The sequence below is a fragment of the Typopeltis vanoorti genome, chromosome 2, assembly GCF_054136105.1.
Source record: "Typopeltis vanoorti isolate ZY-2024b chromosome 2, IOZ_Tvanoo_1.0, whole genome shotgun sequence".
Taxonomy (NCBI): domain Eukaryota; kingdom Metazoa; phylum Arthropoda; class Arachnida; order Uropygi; family Thelyphonidae; genus Typopeltis; species Typopeltis vanoorti.
Window position 1 is genome coordinate 96,740,912 of NC_143550.1, and position 18,090 is coordinate 96,759,001.

The window sequence follows — 18,090 nt, forward strand, 5'->3', positions numbered from 1 at the left end:
AGAGTCTGTTGTGGGCGCTATGACGGTGAGCAAGTTCAAGGCAAGGTATGATAGATACTGTGAGAATGTCATATAGTTGTGTGGACATGATGTTTAGGGCCTCCCTCGATGAGTCTAAGGACTCCCTGGAGTCGCCCAAAATAATAATAATAATAATAATAATAAATAGTGTGAAACGCAGGGCTGATCACTCTGGCTTCCACGATATGTTCTCAGAGAACATCCTATACAGATCAGTTGATGTGTGAAGGGGTAGCATCCTGTATGACAATGACCAAATCCATGCATGCATGGATGTTGCTGTAGTTGTGGCGCAACAAAATTGTTTATCATATCATGCTACCTCTCATCAGTAACTGAGCAGGTCACAGGATGCAATTGGCAAATATCCTCAAAGAAGAAGAATGGTCCAATTAAAAACAAAGCTATAAACCTGCATCAGACAGTAACTTTGGGTGAAGCAGAGGAATCTGTTGGATTGCATGCAGGTTTTACATAGCCCATACTCAGCAATTCTGGGTATTCACAACTCCATTCAGGTGAAAGTGAGCCTCATCTCCCCACAAAATCATCCACGACCAGGCATCATCCAACTCCACTCGAGCAAGGAATTTAAAGTAAATGTTAGTCAACTTTCAAAGTCCTGTGGGTGCAACTTCTGTGTCAAGGTTATCTTAAAAGGGTAGAAATACAGAATTTTCCAGACAGTTCTGTAAGGCCATCCATGTATCTTGATACACCAAATGCAGGAACCAATTCTGTTATTCATGGTCTACTCCAGTGGTGCACCCAGATGGTGGGGTGGGGCAAGGGGCCCTGGCTCACTCCAAAGAAAAAGGAAAAAAAAACACTAGAAAATTTTCCAAAAATCTTTTCCAATTAAAATTCATTTGTTTTTTTTAAATTTATGTTGTGTTGTGTCTTCTATTTCTATACTTCTTATGAATTAGCAATCATTTCAGATGCTCAGTCATAGCTTGTATGCGGTGCATAGTGTGTATTCTCAAATCATCTACTCAACCTGAGCCTCCCACCCCCCAAAGATTAAATCCTGAGTGCACTACTGGTCGTCTACTCCACATTGGCAGTAGCTATTTCATTCACTTGTTGTGAACTGATTGGTTTGCAATTTCTGCCAGGTCAAACTTTCAATGATCCCATTCCTTCTAAATGACTAATCATTAGTCACAGAGCACATGGAGATAGTGGACTTCGGTGACATTTCTTCAGCTGACAAAATTCGCAGAATGCCGCAACAGCATTGCAGTTGTTGTTCGCACGGTTAGCCTAGTGGCTGTGCGCTTCGCAACCATATGACTGGGGAAGGAGTGTCCCAGGTTCGATTCTCGTCAAAGATGTGAGGAATTTGAGGATCTTCCTCAGCCATAGCCAAGTTAGCCGGTCTTGGGTGCGGGCAGTAGGTTTCTTTCCGCCAGTTTATCTAGTGTTTTTCATCCCGTAAGCAGACAACCCGGCCCCGTGAACACACATGGATCTACAGCCATAAATATCTACTCCCCCATGAGGGGGCTCAACTTACCCCAATAGGGATGGGGGGAGGAAACTCCATACGAATAAATAAATAAATTGCAGTTGTTTAGGCGAGCAAAGCACATTGGAGCAAGGCTAGTGCCATCACTGTGGATGGTATTAAGAACCAGAATAAAGAAAAAAATCCCATATCCATCTTTTTAAACCCTGATGGCACCTGCCAAGTTGCATGATATGCAAATTCCATGCACCTGGTGTTTACAATGACCCTGGTGGTGAAATTTGTAACTACCTTTTTTTTTCTCAGATATCGCTTCTATGTGATGTACAATGTATTCATGTTTTTTAGTATTTGGATCACTTGATGGCATTCCACAAGGCCTTAACCCAGCATTAGTAAGGTGGTGGTGGTGTCACAGTTATTTCTTTCTATATCTTTGGGGTCTGTGACACCCCCACCTTACTAATGCTGGGTTAAACATGGATATTTTAATTTTGATCACCTTTTAGATATCCTGTAGGATGATTTAAATAAGTTAGCATTGTAATGAAGGATAATGATTGTTAATTTAATGTTGCAAAATGTAAGGTTATGCACTCTAGGTTTAAATGGTTACATACTGTGTATCACATTGGTGGTACTGGATTGCAGGATTTTGATGAGGCTAGCTACATGGGGATAATGATGAACAGAGATATGAAGTTCAGAGGACATATAGCAAATGTTAGTAAAATAGCTCAAAGGGTTACTTAAATGTTGAAAAACATGCTAACAATAAATATGGGTAAGTTATTATCTTAAGTAAGTTGGAAAAGTTAGGTAAGTTATTATACTGCTATAATTCATCTGTCTTGACAACTGTGCATAGATTTGATTACCTGGGTTTTTTGGAGATGAGGAGGTGGTAGAGAGGATTCAGAGATGAGTAACCAAGTTTGTGAAAGTTCTGTGGAATGCTCCCTATGAGGATAGATTGAAGGCATGGTGGTTACAAAGTTTAGTTGATAGGCAGAAAAGAGGGGACATGATAGAAACTTATAAGATATTAAAGGATTTTTTATAAAATTGGTGCAGAAAGTTTTCAATGCCTGACAAATAGTGGAGAACTTGGGTCGTCTGTGGAAGTTGTGTAAGAGTGTGGTGAGTAAGGATATGCAGACTAGATTATTTCTATGATGAGCAGAATGGATTGCCAGAATTGACAAGGAGTGCCCTGATGCTGAATGAACTTAAGCAGAGGTGTGATAGGTTTTGTGTAAATAAATGTTAGTGTGGATCTCCCACGATTAGTCTTCAGGCTTCATGGAGATACTGTATTATAATAATAATAATAATAATAATATCCTATACTTAAGTTGTACACAATTTGCTGATGATATTGTTCTTTGAGGAAACTCTGCAGAAGAACTTCAACAAATGATCACTGAAATGAATGCAGAAAGTCAAAAGAAAGGATTAAACATAAACAAAGACAGAACAAAAATAATGTATAATAAATCATCATCATCATGTGTATCAAGGATTTAGGCCTAGCATGGCCTGTTCTGGCCTTAAAAGTCATCGTTGAATCGTTTAAGAGGACGTCCTGATTTTCTTTTTTTTTCCCTAATGGCTTGTTTAGGTAATCTTTCTGTTTTCTATTAATGTATAATAAATACATTACCAAAAACTTGTACAAATGGAACACGAGGAAATTGATACAGTAACCTCCTATGTTTACCTAGAACAAAAGATCACAGCAGAGGGTGACTGTAAAGAAGAAATTGTACATTAGAATTCAGCTTAGTTGGATAGTCTTTGGAAAACACAGTGAAGCACTCAAAGGAAACATACCAATCTGTCTTAAAAGAAAAATATTCAACAGTTGTATACTTCTGGTCATGAAGTAAGGAAGTGAAACATGGAGACAAAAAAATTGACCAACAAGTCGAGGATTATCCAGATAAAAATGGAAAGATCATTACTCAGTATTGCCCTTCTGGATAGAAAGTGCAATACTTGGCTCAGAGACTAGGGTGAGCGACATTATAACAGCCATTAAAATGGCAATCAGCAGGTCACTATCAGGTGTAAGACAAGCATGCATATTATTTCTGCTGTTATTCAGTCGGCCTGATTGGCCGAGTGGTTAGCATATTCACTCTCCAGCCAAAAGGCTGCAAGTTTGAATCCCACCATGTGCATAGATGTTTGTGATTGTCTGTGAAAATACTAGTGGTGGTCTATCAGGTGTAAGACAAGCATGCATATTATTTCTGCTGTTACTCACTCGGCCTGGTTGGCTGAGTGGTTAGCGTATCCGCTCTCCAGCCAAAAGGCTGTGGGTTTGAATACTGCCATGGGCACAAATGTTTGCTATTGTCTGTGAAAATATTAGTGGTGGTGATGGTGGGCAGTAGATGGCATTGTTGTTAGATGATAATTGTAGTTGGTTGGTGAATTGAGTGGTGGAGGCAGAGAGTTGTAGAGTAAGTGCCCTCCCTTGATGAGTCATTGGACTCCTTGGAGGTGTCATGTAATAATAATAATAATAATAATATTGCAAGAAGTAACACTCAAAAATTGAAAAAGTTGATATCAGAATGGAATCCTAGAGATGGAAAGAAAGCTACAGGAAGATCATAGAGATGGTGGGAGGATAAGATTAAAGAGATGGCAGGAGGATAAGATTAAAGAGATGGCAGGACCTCAGTGGCATAGAAAGGCTCGAGATAGGAATGAATGGAGAACTTTGTGGGAGGTCTTCATCCAGCAGTGGACAGAAAATCCTGATGATGACTATGTACACCATTAGTTAGAACTGAATGATATATAGGAAGATAATGTGATGCACTATCAGCCGTAAGACAAGCATGCATATTATTTCTGCTGTTACTCTTCGTCCATGTGAATTACATTACAAATGAAACTAGCATTAAACATGATATGAAAATTAGAGATATTAAAAATAGATCTTCAGTTCATGCAGGTGTTATTATATTCTGAAATATATCCACTGCATCTCTGTAAGCTATTGGAAGAATGACAATACATTGTGTCCTTCGATTTGAAAAGGACTAAGTTTGATTTTTTCTCCCTTTCTGGGAGAAAAAATCGAACCGAGCAGGATTTTTTTTCCCAGAAAGTCAGGTTTTTCATCCTGCATATCGACAAAACAGCCTTGTGAACACATGCAATTTACAGACAAAATATGCTAGTGGTGGTGGGCAGTAGATGGCATTGGTGTAGGTGATAATGGTAGTAGTAAGTAGATGGCATTTGTGTAGATGGAGAGTTGTAGAGAAGGTGCTCTCCCTCAATGAGTTCTTGGAGGTGTCATGTAATAATAATAATAAACTGTTTTATTTAACTATTTACAGCAATTAAACATCAACGAAGTGATCCCATATGATCTACAAAAAACAGCATTACTTGGAACAGTCCATATTTTATGATGCTACCTGACAGGCTATTCTTAGATTCTTTGGTAGAATCTGAATTGTTCTGTATCACCAGTCAAATTGTTGTTTAAATGATATCTTGTTTTGACTGTGTATCAATTATGTAAATAAACTGTTTAACTACTGTAATCAATCTGATGTGAAAATAGGCAGGAACATTGAAGGCATCAACTTCATTTTCAATGGTGAACTTACAGAATAAGTAAAACATTTCAGTAACTTGGCACAGTTTTTACTGAAAATGCAAACTAAGCATGAAAATAGATAACTGAATAAGAAAAGCTGATATAGTAGAGAGTCAAATGAATCAATGTTTTTGAATAAGAGAGAAATTAGCCAAAACACCAAACTAACAGGATGTAAGATGGTGTTTAAAACATGTTTAAACTTATGGATCTGAGAGACAATTTAGAAATCACCCGTGGCATACAGACTAGGCTAAGTTAGTTTTGATTTATGGCCTAAGCAATTAAGGCTATAAGGCAAATTTATTGTGACTGTTAACTGTGTGTGAATGAAAATCCCATATTTCCAAGAGTGAAACTCTACTACCTTCAAATTTATTGTGACTGTTAACTGTGTGTGAATGAAAATCCCATACTTCCAAGAGTGAAGCTCTACTACCTTCACATGAGACTATCCATCCAAATGCATCCGAAAATGTATTTGAATCAAGTCTTTTCTACATCAATCTGCCTGGATCTTGGTTTGCCTTATTACTTTTTCTTACTATCTAGCATCAGACATGTATTTTGTTAACTTATCTATTGCCATACTGTTGAAGTAAATGCCACCTACAATTAGTTCTGTTCACATATTGCTGAATGCTAATAATGGAAACTTAATATTCTTTCATTATTATAATTATTTGTGACACCCCCAAGGAGTCCGATGACTCATCGCAGGAGGATACCCACTGTACAACTCTCCATCTCCGCTACTACCAATCAACTAAATCAGTGCCATCTACCGCCCATAACCACCACAAGTATTTTTTGTCTGAAAATTGCATGTGTTCTGATGGGCCAATTTGTCTGTATGCGGGATGAAAAACCTGAGTTTCAAAAAACCCTGCTACTTCTGTATGAGATTGGCTAACTCACCTTCAATTGAAAAAGTCCATATAAAGATTCCTCCTGTCATGACGGGAATCGAACTCAGGCCTTTTCCAATCGAAGGGCACAATGTACCATCGTTCTTCCAATTGCGCTACGGAGGCAATATCTTATATTTTTCCATTATCTTCATATTTAATATGATTCTGCCATTGATGTCACCTGTTTTTAAGTCCATAATATTACTCCTTGGAACTCTCTTAAGAGCTGTGGTTTCTAGCATACAAGTGAGCCTTCATAGCTCATAATATTTAAGAATGCTTCTTTTTTCTTTTTTTTTTTTAAATTATTATCCATTTATTTATTTATTTGCTTTTATACTTGACTAGAATTATATTCTTATTTTACTCAAGCATGAACAAAGAATATCGTGCTTGGACATAACACATAAAAATAAGTATTAAAACAAGAATATAATATCTTGTGAAGTATTGCAACTTACTTGCAAAAAGTGATGTCCAATTGCCATTGGAAGCAGGAGACTGAAGTTATCCATGGAAAAACTAAACAATAAAACCACTGAGAAAGGGCATTACATTAAAATTCCATTGTTACATGAAGAGGGAATTTTGATTATAGTGGAAGTAAATACACTGAATATATTTAGTACACGATTAAAAAGGAATGGTGTAGTTGGCCATGTAGATAGTATCTCTGTTTTCTAACATAAGTTACAGGATTAGATTGCATGGATATTTGTGAATATCCACGAATTTTGTGGATTTAGATCTTTAGATGGTACATGACATACTGCAAGCGAGACATCTAACTTTCTTATTTGATGCCTGAGGCATCATCTAAACTGGGAACTCAGTTTCTCTAACTGAGTTCCCAGTTTAGTCTCTCTCTCTCTCTCTCTCTCTCTTTCTCTAGAGTAGGCTTTTCAAATTCTTTAACCTTAGCATACATCACAGTATTAAACGTGTTAGAAATTTACAACTTTTTATGCATGTGAGTGACATAAAAATTGGAAGGGTAGATTTTGATTCTCAGTGTTGTTTGACACCATTAGAAATATTGCAATAATGAACATAATATCTTATTATACTTTTTAAGCTTTTAGGCCATTACAAAACAAAACAATCTAACCTCTTTTCGTTCCAGTTCTTGAACTAACATTTCAAGTTGTCCTTGGAATCTTTCTCGTTCAACAGCAAAACCTTTTACTTCATCTTGCGCTTTCTCTAACTGTTTTCTTAACTGATGGGCCTCTTGAGTCATTTTCTGTGTCTCAGTTTTTTGCTTCTCTAATTCTGCTCTAAGTTTTTCAATTTCTTTTTCACTTTGTGAAATCTTTCCTGTCATCTTTTGTGATCTGCTTTGCTCTGCTTTGAACTGTTTATTCTGTTCTTTGGTTCTATTTAATTCTATATTAGCATCTTCTAATTGTTTATGTAAGGTTGCCAGAGCATCCAAGGACTGTTCTAATTCTGTGCGTAGATGTTTGTTTTCACCTAGAGTCTTTTGCAGTTGTTGCTCCATTTTCTGCAACTCTTTTTGTAAATGTTGAATTTCTTGCTGCGATCTTTCTATTTCACTTCTGGACATCTGGTGAACCTCCTGAGCTTTTCCCTGAGACATCTGTATACGTTCGAGTTCAGCCTGATATTCCTGGACCTCGCTTTGCATTAAATCTCGTTCTTCCAGTGTTCTGTGAAGTTCAGCTTGTGATCTGTCCAATTTTTCCTGCAGTTTTGATATTTCTGTTAGCATTTTGTCATATTCACCTTTAAATTTTTCTTGATTCTCTCTATAATGACTAACATACGTTTCAGCATTTTCCATAGTTTGTTTCAATCTATCTACTTCCAATTGAAGACGTCCATTTTCTGCTATACTCTGTTGCAGTTCTTTTTCTGATTTGCTTAGAAGTTGTTTTAAACGTGCCACTTCACTATCTGCCCATTGTAAATCTGTTTGGGATTGTTTCACATTGTCTAATTGATTCTGTGCTTGATTTAAAGCAGACTGAACTGACTGCACTTCATTTTGTAATGCATCACGTTCATCTCGTGTTTTTAATAACTCGACCTGAACTCGCTCTAGTCGATCTCGCATTCTTTCTATATCCTTCAATTCTCGTTCAACTTCATGTTTTGGTCGTTCATCAGCAATAACTATTTTTTCAATTTTCCCATGTGATATTTCCACTTCTTTCTTTAGACCTTCAACTTCAACTTGCTGTTTTACTTTTTCCTCTTGCAGTCTCTGTAATTCTGACACTGCTGTTTCATATTTATCCTTCACTTTTTCAATTTCAATATGCAGTCTTTCAATTTCAGCACTGTGCTTCTCTCTTTCCTGTATTGTTACACCTTTGTCACTCCTCAATCTGTCCAGCTCAGACTGTAATTTATTTATTTCACTGCCCATTATATCTTTCTGATGGTTGGACTTTTCTAAATCGGCTTGAGACTTTTCATATTTATCCTTAACCTTTTCCATATCAATACGTATCCGTTCAAATTCAATTTGTGATTTTTCTTGCACATTGTGATATTTTGACATCTGAGCTTGATATCTTTCTAGCTCTAATTGAACATTTTCTTTTTCTGACTGAATTCTATCTTTTTCGTTCTGAGTTCTTCGCAATTCTGACTGAGATCTGTCCAGTTTTTCATAAACTTTTTCAAGTTCTACCTGAAGACGAGCCAATTCTTCTTGTGATTTTTCATGGCTTGTCTGAGTTTTACCCACCTGTGTTTGTATCCGATCTAATTCTATAGACATATGATCTACATCTGCTTGAAGTTTATCCCTTTCTGATTGTATTCTTCTTAATTCTACCTGCGATTTCTCATATCGATCACGTATAACTTCCAGTTCCATTTGGCAACGATCTAAGTCAACCCTCATCTTCTCGTCTCCTTCTTTTGTTTTCGTGAGTTGGGAATATGTTCTTGCATAAAGGTCTTTCAGACCATCAAATTCTTCCTGAGATTTCCTTTGTTCATCTTTTGTTTTATTTGCTATAATTTGGTTCTTTTCTAATTCTAAAGTTAACCTGTCCACTTCTGCTTGAGATTGATCTAATCTAGATTGAAGTTTATACATTTCGCCTTGTGATCGATCAAGCTTTTCAAGAAGTTTTTCATATTCTACTCTGGATATTTCTCGATCCTCTTGTGCTTTCTGAACTTGCTGCTGTAATTTTTCCTGTTTCTCTCTAAGAACTCTAAGTTCAGCTTGAGAGGTATCATAATCAACATGATACTTTTCCAGCTGATTATGAGTTTTTTCTAGCCTGTCTCTAACCACTTCAAATTCTGCTTGTGCATTTTCCTTGTCCTTCTGAACTTTATTGAGCTGTGCTTGAAGAAGATCAACTCTTTCTTGTAGCTTCTCTACTTCATTATGGAAGACATCTTTTTCTTTCTGAAGTCGTGAGAGCTGAGTTTGTGACCGCTCATACTTTTCTCTCATTTTATCTGCATCTTGTTGGAATGATTCTTTATCTTTCTGCAATCTTTGAGATTGGGTCTGTAGCTGGTTTAATTGCATCTGCAGGCTTTCTACCTCACACTGTGCTCTTTCTCGTTCTGACTGCAATCTCCTTATTTCAGCATTTGCCTTATCCAATTTCTCTTGAATGCGATCAGCATCAAGCTGAGCTTTATCTAGGGAAGCCTGTGTTTTATCATGCTGTAGCTGAGCTTTGCTCAGAGTTGCTTGCACACGCTCCAATTCACTCCTCAATTTCTCTGCTTCTGTCAGAGCTGCATCTCGTTCAGAGTGAGAGCGTGCAACTGCTGCTTGTACACGATCATATTCTTCTTGTAAACTCTCTTTTTCTACTTGTGCATTTTCTAACTTGGCTTTTAGCCGATATATTTCTCCTTGTGAACGCTCTACTTTTTCCTGAAGCTGTTCCACCTCTCCACGAGCTCTATCTTGTTCTGCTTGATTCATTCTTAGTTCTGCTTGTGCCCTTCTCAATTCTGATTGGACTTTTTCAAGTTTTTCTTGTAGCCTTTCTGTTTCTTCTGACTGGAAAAATTGTGATTTACCATAAGATGTCTGTGATCGTTCCAAATCAGCTTTTAATCTTTCTGTTTGTTCACGAAGCCGTTCATTTTCCATGGCAAGCCATGAATTTTCATTTTTAGTCCTTTCCCATTCTCCCTGAAATTTGTTCATTTCACTTTGTATTTTATCTAATTCAGCTCTTGCTTGGCCTAATTCTGACTGAGAATTTTCTAATTTCACTTCAACACGATCCTTTTCTGCAGCAGCTTTTTCTAATCTTACTTGCAACTTTTCCATTTCACTTTCTAATGCATGCATTTTCATTTTGTATTCAGCAATTTCTCGTTCATGTAGCTCTCGTTCTTCATTCCTTTCTTGTTCAGCTCTGTCTCTCTGCTCTCGTAACTGTAAAATTTGCTTATCCTTATCAGTAATTGCCTCCTCCAAGCTGGAAAGTGCACCTTCAGAAGAAGAGTGATGAGCCTGCATAGCTGTAAGGCGAGCTCGTGCCATATCAACTTGGTTATCTTTCTCTTTTAAGAGGTCTTCTAAGTTTTCAATCTGAAACAGAATATTAAGAATAACATGAGTTGTTTTTAATTTTTATTAAATTTTCAGTCTTGTTTATCATTTTTAAATGTACATTTTGCAATATTTATTTTTTTATTGAAAAATTAAAATAATTAGGCATATAATAATTAAAATAAAATAATTAAAATTAGGCATATTCCAATCTACAGCATTAAAAGTAATATAATGGCATGTTGATACGAAATACCTCGACCATAGATGGCAACACTATCAGCAAGTTTTTTTTTTTCTAAGTTGGTACATCTGTCATAAGCATCGATGTGAAATTGCAAGTCATTCTATCAAGTAGTTTGTTTTATACAATTGTTGGAAGCCAAAGTGTTGTCTGTATCCCTTGAAATGGATAAAAGTGAGTATCGTGCGGTTATAAAATTCTTTGTAAAAGAAGGTTTAACGCCAAAAGAAATTCATTCGAAGTCAATAAAGGTCACAAGCAGTCTGGGTAGTGAACCTTCCCTTAATGCATAGCATTATACATGTCTGCAAGGAGATGTGCTTTGCATTATGGGATACTAAGGCAAGTGATGTGAAGTCATACCACCTTTACCACAAGTTGCCCCAGTCCTGAAAATACTTCAGGCACAAACTTTGTTTGCTTACACTTGGATGCTGGTAATTTATAGTATTACCAAGTGGAAAAAACTTTCAAGAATTATCTATCTCTAATCCAGAGTATTTTAATAATAAAGTGTGACATCTTTTGGCAACTCGTATAAGAAAAATATGACTTCTGCATTACTTCAACTTTGGTATCACCTCTGGATCTGGCTTCCCGTGAAGTGCTTTTGTGTGGAAGTGGTTGTGGCAAGGCTGTAGCTAATGAAGTTTTAACTGAGGCAAAGCTATTGCTGTTTCTGGGTCTGGTTCTCACGGATGTGCTTTGCGCAGAAGGGTACGGTCCTTTCCCTGAGATATGAGCAGCAGGGGCTAATGCTGGTCTTGAAATTCACGCTTGCTCTTGTTATCATTCAGGACGTGAGAGGTGTGATTGAAGCCTGATTAGCGGAATAATGAATTACTGACCATTTAAAACTATATATTTAGAAATTTATGTACATTTAATCATGCAAATACAACATTTATTTTACAAATGATATTCTATCTTTTTCAATTTAGCTACTTGAATACAAATTCTACCCTACGGTTCTTCTTTATGAACTGGTCAATCTTTTATGAACATCATCATAAAAAGTTGGTTGTAACTTAATTTTCCCAAGCAACATGCACACTTGTAAAGGCTGGCTGAAGCTCACTGGCTAGAGCTACTTTGACTGCATATGGCCTTATGTTTAAGACTATGTGAAGGGAGCGGAAATGGCCATGCATGCCCATGAAATCACAGTGCTGAAGCGAGGACTTGGAAGCTCCTACAACCAAGCAGGCCAAGATAGCTTTGACTAGACGAGCAAGCATCGGCCTTCGATACACAATGCAAAGCTCAATTATTGCCACGCAAGCTTAAGACGTCTCCTGTCTACAAAATAAAAGCCTAAATGGAATGCTTACGAATACATGCATTTATTAATAAATATTCTTTCTCAATTAATGAGCTTGCACAGCAGTAATAGCAAGCATGGAGAATTCGCCACTGATGAGCAGCTCTGCTTGGGGGTAGGGTTTTGCTTGTCTCTGAGTGGGGCTACCACAGAGATTATGGTTCTGCTTGGTGGTGGGGTGAGCCTGCCACTAGGGGCAATGACAGGTCTGGGTAGTGACCCTTCCCTTAATGCATAGCATTATACATGTCTGCAAGGAGATGTGCTTTGCATTATGGAATACTAAGGCAAGTGATATGAAGTCATACCACCTTTACCATGAGTTGCTCCAGTTCTGAAAATACTTCAGGCTCAAACTTTATTTGCTTACACTTCAATAAAGGATTAAACCAAGTTTATAATTCTTGGTATCTTTAATTTATAATATAACCAAGTGGAAAAATTTTCATCAAAAAAAAAAACAGAATAGTATAAGTTGTTTTTATTGACCTATCAAAAAGTGACTGACACACAACACATAAAACCTTGATGAACAAATTATCACATATTAGAATTGGAGGACATGTACTCTTGTGTTTCAAAGCATATGTGAAAAGCAGAAAGCACATCATACTCATATCTATATATATATGATCAGTGCATAGGAAAGAGTTACCACAAGGAGAAACACAAGAGTACCACAAGGAGCTGTTCTTTCTCCAATTCTGTTTGACACATGCAGGCACAACATTAACCAACTTCCCTTAATCAGTGATATCTTTCTATATGCAAATAAGATGGCCATAGTATCCACTGACAATTACACAACAGATTACACAAATATGCAACATGACATTAATCTGGTCTCCAGAATAGGAGAGGAGTGGGTGTTCGAATGATTTGAATCCAGTTAGAAATGACACCTATGACTGCAATACTAGCAGGAGTTTTCCATGCGGCAGTGAATCTGAAGCTATTTGGTGTAAAGAGGATTCTAACAAGATCTGACATATACTCACACAACATTAACCAACTTCCCTGAAAAAAGGAATATCTTTCAAAATGCAAATGAAATGGCCATATAGTTTCCATTCACAATGACATGACAGACTATAAATATGCAACATGAGATTAATTTGGTCACAAGAATAGGTGACCAGATTAATCCTTAATGATATTGGATGATTTGAATACAGATAGAGTTGATACCTATGATTGCACTGAATTTAAAGAAATCTGTTGTAGGCAGGATTTTAACAAGATCTAATACATAGTTGGAATTTGTTATAAATCAAGTGGATTGGTTGCTAGTTGTGAAGAAATGCATTACCAAATAAAGATGATGTGTCGTGACGTGTTCTCTTGACGTTCAAATCCGCCATCTTGCTAAAAGTCACTTTCATAAAATAAAGGAAAATTAGTTGCAAATTAATCACTGATCTAAGGGTAGAGAAATTTCTATTATACTGCGCCACTCTATCCTTAGATTAGTCTATATAAAATAGCAGGATCAATTCATAGTTAGTTAGCAGTCTCCTCATTCATTCTGGCCGAGGTATTTTATTTTCCACTTGGGATTCCCGCAAGATTCGAATTTTTGTGAATGGTGCAGTAAAAAGAATTTCAGGCAAACACAATAAGTAAATTAACAAACAAAACATTTAATATATGGTTATATAACAATTACATAAATTCCACTTCTAAATATGACAAACAAGTCAAGTTAGCATATCAAGTCAAGTCATTCATATTAATCCAATCTTCCAAACTTTCACATACAAATTCACAGTTTCAGAATCACCAAGTTTCTTTACTCAAATTATTACAATAGAATTTCTTATTTATTCAGTTTCCATGTATCTCTCAGCTATACTCTACGATTAACTCATAACAGGCACTAACCACGGTAGATATCACTTCAATGTCTATATTTTCAACTCTCAGCCTCGATGGTAAGCTACAGTTAATGTTAGAAACAGCGCAACGGAACTAATACTTAAATCTGCATACACTGAAATAAACTAATATGACTGTCCTTACCAGAAATAATCTTCAGTACTTCCAATATTTTGTGAGCACACTTTCAAATTGTATTTATCACACTTGCGAGACACTAAATAACTAAAACATTACTAATCGCGCTTCAAAAACTCCAGATAACAACTATAAGGTACATTAATTATTCTTATTTTTCATTCATCAACTAGTTTAACTCCGTACAATTCCTTTTTTCGTAGTATAGAAATAAGTCGTAATTGTAGACTGACTGGATTTATTCAGAATTCTTCGTTGAATGTCCAGTTCTCTAATTATCCGATTACGGCAATAATTTTCTTTTATTACTACGGCTGATTTTGCTTTCAGCCAACTATAAGATTCACTTATAAAAAAAATATCTACTCAACTCCTATCCTTAGGAATCTTTTAATTACTTCTACTTCTTTAGTTTACTTCCTTGCTACCTTATAGTTCCAAAGTTCCGTTCCGACTCCCTACTTACTACTACGTATCTATTTTCTCTTCTCCTCTACAAACGCTCTCTTCACACGCGCTCGTTTATTTCCACGCGTCTCTATGACAACCGATAGACGTAAACATTCTCGCGAATGTTACATTAGGTTATATAACTACATTCAGTTATTACATAATGTTAACGTTCATGAAAAGAATAAATAGAATATTTGCATTCCAATAAATGCGTAGTTAAATTACAAATATAAGTTCTTACAATATTGACAAAATAATAAATAAAACAGCTTAATAATATTTAATACAGAATCTATTTACCATTAAAACATTTCTTTGATTAAGCAATTAAATATTTGACATAATTAAGGTAGTATATGATATCAATTACAATTTATGTTATTTACATCAAATAATATTTACAAATATAGTTCTTGTGATGGAAAGTCATGTTGGATTCTGAATCAAACAACATTTATTCTATTTTCTACATAATTAGAATCCAACAGATGGATGCAAAATGAGTAATCATAAAAGGAGACTTTAATTATCTGAACATTGAAATGAATTGAAACTGAACTTAATGAGCTGTTGCGAGGCACTTTTCTCAAGAAGAATATGACAGAAGGAACTTGAAATCAAAGAGTGTTTGATCTGATTAATGTGAAGAGTGGGTTTCCGATAAAGACAAAACTATTCTGCCTGCAGTTGGTGACATAAATCATGCATTTTCTGAATGTTCCATTCAGAACAGCTACATGCTGAATTACATAGTAGGAAATTATGACCAAGTAACGTGTATACTAGGTTCGGCACCATGGTACTGGTTGTTGGATGGGAAAGATATCAGCAGTATATAGGATGCATTTAAAACATAATTAAATTATACAATATCAGAATGTGTCCCGAGAGTTCGAAGAATAAATAGGGTAGTAGTTAAATGGATGGGTAATTTTATCAAGCAAGAGATTTATAAGAAAAAGATGATGTGGAAGGAATAACACGTGTATAAGAATGATGTCGTTATGATAATTATAAGGAACAGATCAGAAGAGTTAAAACTGTTGTACAGAAAGGAAAGTTCAAGTATGGAAAGAGACTGGCTCTGCAAGCTGAAACAATCTATAAGAATTCTATTGTAATGCTGCAAGTAAAAGAGAGAATGAATATGAAAACATAACTCTACTGAATTCAAATGGTATGTAGGTGACAGATGCAGAAAACATTGTTCAATTAATGTGTGTCCATTTTGCTAATTACCAACTTGGTGTACGCAACATTGAGCTCACTGCTACCTCTTCACTGGATGAATAAACTCAGGTGTATGAGGAGGTACAAGGGCAATTGCATAATCTGAATAAGAATTTAGCAATAGGAACTGATGGGAAATTGGCACAGATGCTAAAAGAGTGTTCAGCAGAACTAGCTAGTCATTTGACCAGGCTATCTAATTTGTGTCTTAGAACAGAGAAAATTCCTCAACAGTGGAAGGAATATATATGATAAATCCATTGCACAAGGTTAGTGCAAAGATTGATGTATCCAGCTATCAACCTATCAGTATCTCTGGAATGGTGATAAAGATTTTGGAAAAGTTAGTTATGGGTTGCATACAAAAATTTGTTGACAGAGAATCTATACTTTGCAATGAACAGCATGGGTTAACTAAGGGAAGATCAATCATGTCTGGGCAACTTGCTCAAATTCTATAATAATGTTCCCATTGAATTAGAAAAGGGGAATGGATATGATATGATAATCCTCCCAGATGAGTCTTTGACTCCATGAATTCTTGAGGTAATAATAATAATAATAATTTTTGGATTTTGCTAAGTCTTGTAACAGAATACAGCATGAAAGACATACATAAATTTGAGAATGTGAATGGATTGGTTGGCTGAGTGGATAGCGTATCCGCTCTCCAGCTAAAAGGCTGCAGGTTCGATTCCCACCATGGGCATGGATGTTTGTGATTGTCTGTGGAAATACCAGTGGTGGTTGGCAGTAGATGGCATTGGTGTAGTTGCAGTCAGCTGGTGATTGAATGGTGGAGACGGAGTTGTAGAGCAGGTTATATCCCATGATGAGTCCTTGAACTCCCTGGAGGTGTCAAATAATAATAAATAATAATAATAAAATATTTGCATGGATAAGAGGATGGCTGATTGATAGATATCAAAAAGTGGTATACAGAGAATGTAAGTCTGCAAGATTTCTTCACCCTCTTCCTAGCCATATAGGCTACTCTCTAGGTGCTTCTTCCTTTAATGCTATGGCCTTTGTGGACAATCTTATTCTTGTAGCCTCTATTAAGGTAGGCTTGCAGGAATTTCTTGACCAGCCAGTTGACTTTTTCTCTATTTGAGGCCTTTCTATTAATGCAGAGAAGTCCTGCTCTTTAGCTCTTGTCCCCTCTGATCGTGACAAGAAGCTTAAGGTCGAGACTATAGGGTATTCTCTGCACAGGAGGCCGTTGCATGCTTTGACCATCCTGGTGGAGATACCTCAGTATCATGTTCACCCCAGAGGGAAAGTCTTCTGTCCATTCTATCCTAGAAGCTGGGATCACTTCTTTGAGGAAAGGAGCTCCTCTCACCCAGCAAAGACTGTTTTTCCTTTCCCACTATCTCCTACCTCACTTTTACCACAAGTTGGTGCTTGGTAGGACATATATCTTGGTACTGTCTCGAATGGACAGGGCTATCTGTTCAGCCATGAGATCATGGCTCCAACTGCCGCCTGACACCCCTACTGCTTATTTCCACGTGAAGGATGGCAGGCTCGGGGTTCCATCACTTAGATGGCTGATCCTATGCCTGCGGCTGTCCAGAATCACGAACTTAGAACCATCTTCTTCCCCTATCTGCAGAGAGGCTTTCTATAACCCATTAATACAAGAAGACTTTAGGTGGGCTAAAGGCTGGTCCCATTATCAAGGTACCTTAATTGAGTCAGCACCTGCAGAACACAAGAGATGCCCATCTCTGCTACACTGTTCTGTAGATGGTGCTCCTTTAAAAAAGTCATATCTGGTGCCTCCCCAGCATGATTGGGTAAGGGATAACACCAGACTCCTCCCTGGGTTTGAGTATATTGACCTTTTCAGGACAAGGAGGTCTTGGATTTGATTATCTAATCAGAAGATATTGTTGTAAATGAAGTGTCACATCTTCCTCCAATTAATGAAAGTGACCATGAAGTGATCTCTTGGGTGGTGGCCAGCCATATCAGGACTTTTGTGAGAAAGGTTTATGTGTGGAACTATAAGGCAGGTGATTATAATGAACTCAAGGTGCAGTTTTCAGAAATATCATGGAATTATGAATTGGGTGGGAAGGACATCAATGCTACTTGGTTCCTACTCAGGAACTATCTGGCAGATGAAATGACTGAGTGTATTCCAAAGGTTAGAAAAAGGTTAAGCTCTTTGTACAGCTCAGTTACATAAGATGTACAAAGAGCTTACCAAGTGACTCACTTGGTAAGGAAAGTGCAGTATGAGCAGCAGTTTATAAATGAGACTAAAAGAAATCCGAGGTATGGAT

The 18,090-nt window shown here is 36.8% G+C and overlaps 1 protein-coding gene across 1 annotated transcript in view; it reads right to left on the bottom strand.

Moving 5' to 3' along the window:
• Positions 1-18,090, bottom strand: part of brp (ELKS/RAB6-interacting/CAST family member bruchpilot) — a 430,961-nt gene that overhangs the window by 100,935 nt on the left and 311,936 nt on the right. The window contains exon 7 of the mRNA XM_090402027.1: positions 7,137-10,574. Coding sequence (XP_090258153.1) covers positions 7,137-10,574 — 3,438 coding nt within the window. The remainder of the gene's footprint in view (positions 1-7,136; positions 10,575-18,090) is intronic.